This window comes from Dermacentor albipictus, chromosome 10, assembly GCF_038994185.2.
Source record: "Dermacentor albipictus isolate Rhodes 1998 colony chromosome 10, USDA_Dalb.pri_finalv2, whole genome shotgun sequence".
NCBI classification, from domain to species: Eukaryota; Metazoa; Arthropoda; class Arachnida; order Ixodida; family Ixodidae; genus Dermacentor; species Dermacentor albipictus.
The window spans coordinates 30,071,390-30,082,765 of NC_091830.1; the positions used below are offsets into that span (position 1 = coordinate 30,071,390).

Sequence of the window (11,376 nt, forward strand, 5' to 3'; positions counted from 1 at the left end):
CGTCCAACATTGTGCAGTGCCAAGGACCGCATGACGACGTTCAAAGAACTTAAACAGCTTCACCGTCTGGCTCGGAGGACTTTCCAACCCCCGCACCCGGGGCTGAACGGAGCGCAGGTGGTGCTGTTCAGACAATTACAAGTTGGTTCCTTACCCACCCCAGTGTTATGAATCATCTCTACCCGAAAGTATATGTAAGTGATGTGTGCTGCGTGTGCCAGTGGGAGAGGGCCACCCTGACGCACATCGTATGGGATTGAACCAAGTTCCCCGACGAAGCTTCGACAAGTACAACGATTCCGCCGCGACTCGTGGCTGCTGCGGAATGCTACGACCACGAAATCCAAACCTGAGCCGTCCAGCAGGTCTCGGTGGCTCTTGAAAGACAAAGGCCGAGCGAAACTGACGGGACTGTCCCCGTGAGGGCGACCGACCGCGGGAGTAACAAGCGCTGGAGTTGAGTAGAGACCACCTGCATTGAAGACGTCCGGGGCCCGCGTCGCGGCGCCATTTGGTCATGGTGTCGTTCTGCAGGCGCGGTGGTAGTCCAAGCATTCTCGAAATCAGTTCGGGCTGTAGTCTTCAATTTGAAGTTACATTCGTAGGCCGAGGAACAAAGTCGCCTTTATCGGGGAATCTTAAAGGTCTACGTAATTTTCGTCAGGGTAGTACGTATATGTATGTGCGCGTGGTCATTATATCATGTGTGCATGCGTTTATGTGTATATTCACAATGCAAAAAACCATGATTTTTTCCATTCCCAACGTGCAGCCTGGAATTCTGAAGTATGTTTCGGTAGTCTCGTGGTCAAACACACACATCAACTTTCAAAGGGCCAATGCTTTAGCTATCCAAAGGATAAAATTATATTTGCCAGATATAAAAAAACGCTCACGAAAGACACAAAAATACTGTGTGCCGTCAAAACAGAAAGGAATTAAGTTAGAACATAAGTTCGTGATTTTCATTGTTATGAGTGCAAAAGAATATTTAAAAGCATAATTATAGCAGACCAAAACACAAGAAGCGACTTTTTGATGTCGCCAACAGGACAGTGCGCCCAGTAATTTCATCCAAATCTTCCGGTGGCTTCACTCCAGCATTGCCTTGGCTTGAAATCGACGAGACACTTTAAAAATGTCAGGACTTTTGCTGCCACCAGTCCTCCCAGTCTTCCTGCTGGATGACTTGGAGCTCTCCATGCTTCCGGTCTTGGACTTCTTGCGTAATATCCCCTGTACGAGGGTTCGTTTCATGCGATTCATTGACATCCTGGATAAGTCTGAAGCGCGCCTTGCCACGATTAGTGCTTCTTCCACCACTGTCGTGCGTGGCAGGACGCGAATGACGAGAAGGGAGACGAAGGGGAAAAGTCCCGCGACGGCGAACATCATGTCTTCGTGTCCGGCTGGCTTCAGCACGAGGGTCATTGCCGCGCACACGGTCGCGACACGCCCGAAGGCAAACGCCCAGCAGAAGACACCGGCTCGCACTGCCGATGGAAAGAGTTCCAGGACGTAGGTGTAACAGTGTACAAGGATTACGTTAGAGACACCCTTGGACAGGACGAGTAAAGTCTTTGTGATCATGACGTATCCACCGCCCACCGCCACACTCAGCGCGCATTGTATGGAACCCGTCAAGAGGAAGCACACGCTGAGCACTCTGACGAGTGCGACGCCGGTGATCAGGAAGTGCATCCCCGCGTACGTCGCCAGTGTGATGACAACCGTGAAGCACGGGATCCAAAATTCGTTATACGACGCTGTCGAAAAGACGCCGAGGTAAAATATAAAAGACATGGAGAAGCAAACGGCAAACATGGCCAACGCTCGACGCCGGAGGGAGCGATAGTCGACCAAGTCTTCCATATCCGCACCTTCGCCATTTGCGTTGTTCTTGATCTGTTCTCTCAGCTTCTCCACGAGACAGGCCGTGACGGGAAGTGGGACATTGTTGGTTTCGGCAGCCTCCATCATGACTGCTTCAGCCACGTCCAGTCTTCCTTTCGCGACGAGCCATCGGGGCGACTCTCGAGCGGTAGACAAAGCCGGGAGCAGGAGAGTCATCGGGGCCAGGAACATCACCTGCTTCAGGCGCCAGTCGATGACCACCGGTTTGACGATGACACTCCAGACCTCACATAACATCATGCCCAGAACCACCAGGAGGAGCAATTGCTGAGGCCTGTGCGCGTGCGTCATCACCTCGAACGGTATGAGGCAGGTAAAAATCATGTGTACCGAGACACTGCCCCCGGTAAGGAAGCGCACCACAGCGTACCACACGTAATTTGTGGCCGCGATGGTACACACCGTGCATGTCACTAACGCTGCGGCGGAGGACAGTAGCATGGCTCTCCTTCCGACATAGTCAACGAAGACTCCGGCTAGGATGAGGGCAACGACCGCGCCGGCGTTCTGCAGCGCGACAAGAGCGGCCGGAAGCAAGCGTCGGTCGCATACCATGTTCCAAGAGCTTACCGCACTGGCCTCGGCCGTCCGAACATCGTAATCCCACTCTTCACAGGGCATGTCGCGTGGGTCGCTGGTGTTCTGGAAGCATCGGCTGTACCACTTGTCGGCCCCGGTTAGTACAGCGCCGCTCTTGCGATGGTCAGCGGAATCGATGTGGTCAGCGGGTGGCATGCAGCGTTCGTAAATACGGCAGCGGCTGAAGCGTCCATCGGCCTCGATCGGTATGGCAATATTTTTCCAATCGGCTGCAGAGATGTTGAAACCGGCGAGCGGCTTGCACCAATGGTCGATGTCACCTGTGACAAGGGAGCTCACCATGGCTTGGGAATTAACCGAGAACAGTCCCAGAAGAATGAGAACGAGCATCCTCGTCTGGAAGGGGCCGTGACCAAAGGCTTCCTCGCAGTCAAGAGACTCGCTTGTTTGGAGATCGGCGCCGGCCAGCCGCTGGGGGAGGACGACGTTCATCGCCTGGTTCTCAGATGTAGCTCTTTGGGTTCAGTAGTGTTGTGCGGTGTCCAAAGAGACGATTCAAAGAGACAAGAGCTAGCGGTGCGGAGGGGCCGAAACGAAAACTTCTTCATCAGCTCGCGCTCTTCGCAGAATATCACAGTGTCGCGCGCCTTTGTACGGCGTTGGCATCTCCGCTTTATACTTGGCGAACAGAAAATAGTTAATTTCGCTTCAACCTTTAATAAGGCGAGTACCATAATTATCCTAGGAACCTGTCCTACTAGTCTGGTGTGCTCTTATCTGAATGTTATTCCATTAGTTTCTTTAAAAAGAATATTCGGTGGAGCTCCTGTCTTGATCAATGCAGGCGTTCATGAGAATAACACCGAAGCAATGTAGGGACACACTGTCTGCTTGCATTCTTCCCTTTTGTGTAGTCGACTTGGCTCAATTTTCTGGTACGGACACCTTCACTTTTTTGTTGCTCAACGATCAACACTCACTGCGCGCTATTGTTCCATTCGGTTCATTTCACCACTTTCTTCACTCTCGGCTGTTTCTTATTCTGGCTTTTCCACCCCTCTGCGGTTGACTTCTAAATTTTTATGACGCCAATATGCAACTCCTCGGCTCTTCTTTTGCTTGTCTACCGGGGCGCCTGCTCAGTGGCACATACCTATTGCGGAGGACGTTCACATACTTAGTTTCACATTTGCATTTGCACATAGCGAATGGACAAAGCGGACTATTCGGGCACATACCCAGTGACACATTCCCAGTTGCACATATTCAGTGGCCCAAGTCGTCTATTCTTGCACATAACTAGTCGCACATACCCAATGTCCCAAGTGGTCTGCTCCAACATTACCTGTTCGGAGAATGAAGAAAATGGCGCGTGCACATACCCAGCGGCCAAGAGGGATGGGGGAACACTCCTAATGTGAGAAAGCAGTGAGGCCGGTCGGAAAAGCTTTGTCTGTGACCTGGTACACTGCGCAGTCAATAGTGAGAATGGGAAAGGCCAAGTTGACGTAAATCATGTGTGAAGAAGAAGATGCGCCTCGCGGCACAGCCTCATCGCCAAGGCGCGGCTCGTTTCGGCTCGCGCTGTTGATTGCTGGCGTCCGTTTGGACAGTGCTTCGGGCTGCCTCGCCGTTCCCGGTTGCTGTGTGTAGTGTTGGTCAGCAGAAGAACGAGACAGATGTCAACCCATATCACACCAGACGCAAGACTCTTTATTCATGCGAGCACCCATATATATACCCGGGCAACAGTGGTGCCATCTCTCTATGGCTTTGATAGTTATGCAACTGAGGGCACCTAGTGTCGCCCTACGACACTACATCTACCCCTTCCTTAATACAGACATATTCACAAGCCAGTCAATGTTTATATCCAAGCACATAGTCCTGCAACCTTGCCGGTGGGCTTCTGTCTCTTGTGGACCGACGAAGCGCTGGCGGCTCGCCAGCAGTTTCAATGACAACGGAAGCACTGTCACCATCTTCTGAAGCAAGGCTTGCATGTACTGGACCCTGTGGCTGTGAAGGATCTGAAGATATTGACGGGGATAGCTCCAACTGCCCAGAGGTTCTGCCAGGTGTCCGTGGACTTGGCAGCGAAGAGGCTTGTGCTCCGTGTAGCGGCGCAGTTTGGTAGTCGTCATCCCACCGTACCGCATGTTGTGACGATGTTCCCGTTGGGTCTGCAGTTAGCTGTGAGGCATTCCAAGTTCGACCGTCTTCCAGGCAGAAGGACCAACGCCCGATGCGCTTAAGGATCTTAATTGGAGGTCCAAAGCTGGGAGTACCTTTCGGACTAGGAGTTGGTTTCTTAACGCGCACATACTTCCCAAGTTGGAACTGCGGTACTCGGGCTGCTCTTCGTCGGTCAGCGTACACTTTGTTTTTGCGCTGGTGCACTTTCACCCTCTTCCGAAGTGAGGACATGTCCGGAGCGGGGTCCGTGAAGAAGCTAGAGGTGGGATGTCCGATGACGTCCAAGGATGTCCTGATGTGCCGGCCATGCAGAAGCACTGCAGGAGAAAGGCCAGTGGTACTGTGAGGAGTAACTCTGAAGATCCCCAAGTACTCTGTAACAGTGTTCTTCACTGGTCGCTGCTCTAGCAAGGCCAACTGAATATAAGATTTGAGCACACGGTTGAACCTTTCCACCTGTCCATTTGCCTGTGGGTGATACACAGCCGAGAAGCTGTGCTTGATTCGAGTCCTTTCTTGAAGAAAAGACTCGAATTCTCGGGATGTAAATTGTGGTCCATGATCCGAGACCAGTTCGTCGGGGTAGCCTTCTCGTGCAAATATTGACAGGAGGAAGTCCATCACTTTAGTGGAAGACACATCCCTGCAGAAAGCAACTTCTGGCCATTTGGAAAAATAATCAACAACCGATATTACGAAACGGCAGTCGGCTGCTGCACGCTCAAATGGGCCCACAATATCAATAGCTATCTTGCTCAAAGGTTTTTCTGGAAGCGCCACTGGCTGTAGTGGAGTGGAATAGGTCTTAGCACTTTTGTCTGCCGGCTGACAGACCGTGCAGTTTCGGATGGCAGTCTCTACTTGTTTGTCCAGACCTGGCCACCAGTACTTTTCACGAAGACGTTGCTTGGTCTTCACAATTCCCGGGTGCGATTCATGGGCAAGCTGAATAAACGTAGCAGTGAGCTTGGCTGGAACCACAATACGCTCCGAGCGCATAAGCTGACCATCTGCTATTGACAATTTCTCCCGGACCTCATAGTAAGGAGTCAGTTCAGCAGTCAAAGATTTCTTCGCTGGCCATGATGTCTGAACAAAATTAACAACCGCCTGGAGTTTGCAATCCTCGGCTGTAGCAAGTCGAAGGTCAAATTGACATGAACTGAAGATGTGACCAGAGACACAGCTTCCTCTTCAATCTGAAGGCCATTTTCTGTGTCTGGAACAGGTAGCCGGGACAAAGCGTCTGCTACCTTGTTGTGTTCTCCACGTCTGTACTGAACTGTGAAATTGTAACGAAGCAAACGAGCGGTCCACCTTGTGATGCGAAGTGGTCGCTGTCCTGTGCTTTGTGTCGAAAGTAGAGATACTAGGGCTTGATGGTCCGTTACCAACGTGAATGGTCGTCCCCAGAGATAAGTGTGCCATTTCTCGCATGCCCACAGACACGCCAGGGCCTCCCGCTCTCCCGCTGAGTACTTCCGCTCCGTTTCTGTCAGATACTGTACGACCCATCCATCCAACATGTACGACCCATCCTCATTCCTTCAGCGGGTCAAGGACTTTGTGCGTGAGGAAGTTGCCCGCCAACTTCCTTTAGTCCCCGGAGTTCGGGATGCGAATGCAACAATCCGAGTGTGTGGGCCGTGAGCCTGTTGTAGTACTGCTCCCAGGCCATAAGCAGACGCATCTGTGGCCACAATAACAGGGAGCGTCGGATCGAACATTTGCAGTATCTTGTGCGATGATAGGAGCTTGTTTACCCTGGCAAAGCTCTTTTCGGCAGCGTCATCCCATTCAAAATGTGCATCCTTACGAAGCAACCTACGCGTAGGTTCTACCTCTTCAGCCAGGTGGGGAATAAACTTAGCATAGTACTCAACCAAGCCCAAAAATGAACGCAGCATGCTTGTGTCTGTGCGGGTGGCAGCGTGAACAATGGCATCAACCTTGGCTTGAAGGGGAGCTATTCCTTCCGAGCTGACGCGATGCCCAAGAAATGGTAACTCCGATGCATTAAACACGCATTTATCATTGAGCTTAAGTCCAGCTTCGTTCGGCGCAGTTGGCGATGGGAGTGCATCGAAAATGCGTTGTCCTTCCGGCCCCAAGCAGTGTAGCAAAAGAGCTCGGCGGCGGGACGCAGGCAGGTCGGCAGCTCCAGACGCGAGAAGGAAATTCTCGAAGAGGCATGGCTGGAGTGCCCGGGGTAGCGAGGAATAGCGGCGGCGGTGAAAGTGCTGCGTGGGTTCGAATCCCATCCTCGTCGCCAAATTGTAGTGTTCGTCAGCAGAAGAACGAGACAGATGTCAACCCATATTACACCAGACGCAAGACTCTTTATTCATGCGAGCACCCATATATATACCCGGGCAACAGTGGTGCCATCTCTCTATGGCTTTTATAGTTATGCAACTGAGGGCACCTAGTGTCGCCCTACGACACTACACTGTGCCTTCGCATTAGGTTTCGCCAATAAACCTTTTTTCAATTGGGGGGGTGCGGGGACTCAAACCCCGTCGCTTGAAACACTGGAGCTGAGATCATGAACGCTACCGCCCGCCATGACCGATAGCTCATCCCAAACGGCACGGACGCCACAGTCCGTCACCTGCACCGGCGTTCCACAACAACGGGACCCCAAGATCTTTAGCGGTGCAGACGACGAAGACGTGAAAGACTGGTTTGCGTCATATGAACGGGTGAGCGCACACAACAAGTGGGATGATCCAGCCAAGTTAACCCACGTCATCTTTTATCTGGTTGGTGTTGCCCAACTGTGGTTTCACAACCACGGAAGTGACGTACCCACATGGTCAGTCTTCAAGACAACCTTTACGGAAGTGTTCGGCCGACCCACTGTTCGCAAGCTGCGTGCCGAACAACGCTTGCGCGCCCGAGCACAGCAGATGGCAGAAACGTTCACAAGCTACATAGAAGACGTCGTGGACCTTTGCAAACGAGTCAACGCCGCAATGCCCGAAGCTGAGCGAATTCGCCATATACTGAAAGGCATCGATGACGGCGCATTCCAGATGCTCCTAGCCAGGAATCCGCGCACGGTGTCTGAAGTTGTCAGCCTAGGCCAAAGTTACGATGAGTTAAGGAAGCAACGCGCTTCGACTCGGCGTCTTCTGGGAAGCGACGACATGTTGGCGAGCCTTGTCAACATGTACGACCCATCCTCATTCCTTCAGCGGGTCCAGCACTTTGTGCGTGAGGAAGTTGCCCGCCAAATTTCTTTAGTCCCCTTCACTCAGGAGCCACCTACCATCTTCGAAACACGCTCCGCACCCTTATTTCCGAAGAGGTCGCCCAAGTTGTCCCTTCCGCACACCATCAGCCGCCTGCAGCCACGAATCTCAACTCTGCGCTGGCAGTGCAGCCTGTCGCCACGCCTATCACCTATGCGCAGCCAGTCCTGCCTGTGGCCGCGCCTCTTACGTACGTGCAGGCAGTACGCAGGCCTCAAAGGATAAAATTCAAAGGATAAAATTATATTTGCCAGGTAAAAAAAAGAACGCTCACGAAACAATCAGAAATACACTGATCCGTGAAAACAGATAGGAAGTTAGAACATAAGTTTGTGCTTTATTTTGGGTTGAGTGCGAATGAACATTTAAAATCATAATTATAGCAGATACGAACTCAAGAAGCAACTTTTTGATGTCGCCAACAGGACATCGCGCCCAGTCATTTCATGCTGAGCTTCCGGTGGCTTCATTCCAGCATTTGCTCGGTACGAAATCGACGAGACACTTTAGAACTTCCAGGACTTTTGCTGCCACCGCTTCTCCCACTCTTCCTGCTGGCTGACTTGGAGCTCTCCACGCTTCCGGTCTTGGACTTATTGCTTAATATGCTCTGTACGAGGGTTTGTTTCATGTAATTCATGGACACCCTGGTGAAGTATGAAGACCGTCTGGACACGATTAGTGCTTCTTCCACCACTGTCGTCCGTGGAAGGACCCGGATGACGAGAAGGGATATGAAAAGGAAAAGTCCTGCAACGGCGAACACCAGGTCTTCGTGTCCAGCTGGCTTCAGGACGAGGGTGATTGTCGCGCACACGGCCGCGACACGCCCGGAGGCAAATGCCCAGCAGGCGACACCGGCGCGCACGGCGGATGGAAAAAGTTCCAGGACGTAGGTGAAACAGTGTATAAGGATTACGTTAGAGACGCCCTTGGACAGGACGAGTAAGGTCTTGCTGATCGTGGCGTATCCAGTACCGACCGTCACACTCAGCGCGCATTGTATGGAGCCCGTCAACAAGAAGCAGACGCTGAGCACTCTGACGAGTACGACGCCGGTCATCAGGAAGTGCATCCCCGCGTACGTCGTGAGTGTGACGACAACCGTGAGGCATGGGATCCAAAATTCGTTATACTGCGCCGTCGAGAAGGCGTCAAGGTAAAAAACAAATGATATGGAGAAGCACACGGCAAACATGGCCAACGCTCGACGCCGGAGGGAGCGATAGTCGACCAAGTCTTCTGTGTCCGCACCTTCACGACTTGCGTGGTTCTTGATCTGTTCTCTCAGTTTCTCCACGAGACAGGCCGTGACAGCAAGCGAGGTATTGTTGGTTTCGGCAGCCTGCATCATGACGGCTTCGGCCGCGTCCAGCCTTCCTTTCGCGACGAGCCAACGAGGTGACTCTCGGGCGGTAGACAAAGCCGGGAGCAGGAGAGCCGTCGGGGCCAGGAACATGACCTGCTTTAGACGCCAGTCGATGACCATGGGTTTGATGATGACACTCCAAACCTCACATAACGTCAGGGCCAGAGCCGCGAGGAGAAGGACTTGCTGCGGCCTGTGCGCGTGCGTCATCACCTCGAATGGTATGAGGCAGGTAAAAATCATGTGTACCGCGACACTGGCCCCGGTAAGGAAGCGCACCACAGCGTAGCGCACGTAATTTGTCGCTGCGAAGGTGCACACCATGCAGGTCATTACCGCTGTGGCGGAGGACAGTAGCATGGCTCTCCTGCCGACGTAGTCTACGAAGGCTCCGGCCAGGATGAGGGAAACAACGGCACCGGCGTTCTGCAGGGCGACAAGGGTGGCCGGAAGCAAACGTTGGTCGCACACCATGTTCCAAGAGCTCACCGCACTTGCCTCGGCCGTCCTAACATCGTAGTCCCACTCTTCACAGGGCACGACGCGTGGGTCGCTGGTGTCCAGTAAACATCGGTTGTACCACTCGTCGGCCCCGGTTAGTGCAACGCCGATCTTGCGATGCTCAGCGGAATCGCCGTGTTCAGCGGGTGGCTTGCAGCGTTCGTAAATGCGGCAGCGGCTGAAGCGTCCGTCGGCCTCGATCGGTATGGCAATATTCTTCCAATCGGCTGCAGTGATGTTGAAACCGGCTAGCGGCTTGCACCAATGGTCGACGTCACCGGTGACGAGGGTAATCACCACGGTTTGGCAATTAGTCGAGAAGAGTCCCAGAAGAATGAGAAAGAGCATCCTCCTCTGGAAGGGGCCGTGACCAAAAGCATCCTCGCAGTCAAACGATTCACTTGTTCGAAGATCGGCGCCGGCGAGTCGGTGGGGGAGAAGGACGTCCATCGCCTGGTTCTGAGGTCTTGATCTTCTGGTTTAGTAGTCCTGGACAGTCTCGGAAGAAAGGGTTCCTGACGAAAGCCAGCTGTGCGGACCTGCCGAAACCAATACTTCTTCTTTTCTTCCCCAGTGCGCGCACTTCACACTCAGTCACAGTGTCGCGCGCCTTTGTACCGCGTTGGCATTTCCGCTTGCTACTTGGAAAAAAAAGATAGTTCATTTCGCTTCGTCGTTTAATAATGCGATTACCATGTTAATCCTAGTAACCTGTCCTGCTAATATGGTGTGCTCCTATCTAAGGGCTATCCCATGAGTTAATCAAAAAAAATACCCGGTGGAACTCCGGTCATGATTAATGCAGGCGTTCATGCGAATAACACTGAAGCAATGTAGAGATCCACTGTTTTGTCAAATTTTCCCTTCCTTCTAGTCGATTCGATCAATTTTCCGGTTTGGACATCTACACTTGTTTGTTGCTCAACGATCCACACTTAGTGCGCGCTATTGCTCCATTCGGTTCATTTCACCACTTTCTTCACGCTCGGCTGTTCTTGATGCTGGCTTATCCACTTCTCTGTATTTGTCTTCTAAAATTTTATGCTGCCGATATGTGACACCTTGGCTCTTCTTTTGCTTGTCTATCGGGGCGCCTACTCAGTGGCACATACCCATTCTGGAGGACGCATACATACTTAGTTTGACATTTGTGCTTGCACATACCGAATGGACAAAGCGGAATATTTGGGCACACGCCTAGTGACACATACCCAGTTGCACATATTCAGTGACCCAAGTTGTCTATTCGTGCACATAACTAGTGGCACATACCCAATGTCTCAAGTAGTCTACTCCAACATTAACCATTCGGAGAGAGAACAAAGTGGCACACATACCCAGCGGCCAACAGGGATAGGGGTACATTGTTAATGTGAAGAAGCAGAGAGGCCGGTCGGAAAAGCTTTGTGTGTGGCTTGCTACTGTGCGCAGGGAAAGGTAAGAAGATTAAAGACCAAGTTGGCGTAAATGATGTTAGATCCAGGCGGACATACTGAAAAGTGCCTGAAGTTCTCGAAGAATGCTCATTGCATTTAAATTACACTTTACAGGCGCCCATGTTGCCTATTCTTGCAGATACCCAGTGGTAGATGAGAAGGAAAT

The 11,376-nt window shown here is 52.1% G+C and overlaps 2 protein-coding genes across 2 annotated transcripts; both read right to left on the reverse strand.

The window, feature by feature from the left end:
- Nucleotides 1-1,092: 1,092 nt before the first annotated feature.
- LOC139050858 (solute carrier family 22 member 7-like) lies at nucleotides 1,093-2,946 on the reverse strand. The gene has a single exon (XM_070527652.1). It carries the CDS (start codon nucleotides 2,944-2,946, stop codon nucleotides 1,093-1,095), a length of 1,854 nt encoding a protein of 617 aa, XP_070383753.1.
- Nucleotides 2,947-8,370: 5,424 nt separating this feature from the next.
- Nucleotides 8,371-10,224, reverse strand: LOC139050859 (solute carrier family 22 member 7-like). The gene has a single exon (XM_070527653.1). It carries the CDS (start codon nucleotides 10,222-10,224, stop codon nucleotides 8,371-8,373), a length of 1,854 nt encoding a protein of 617 aa, XP_070383754.1.
- Nucleotides 10,225-11,376: the final 1,152 nt, after the last annotated feature.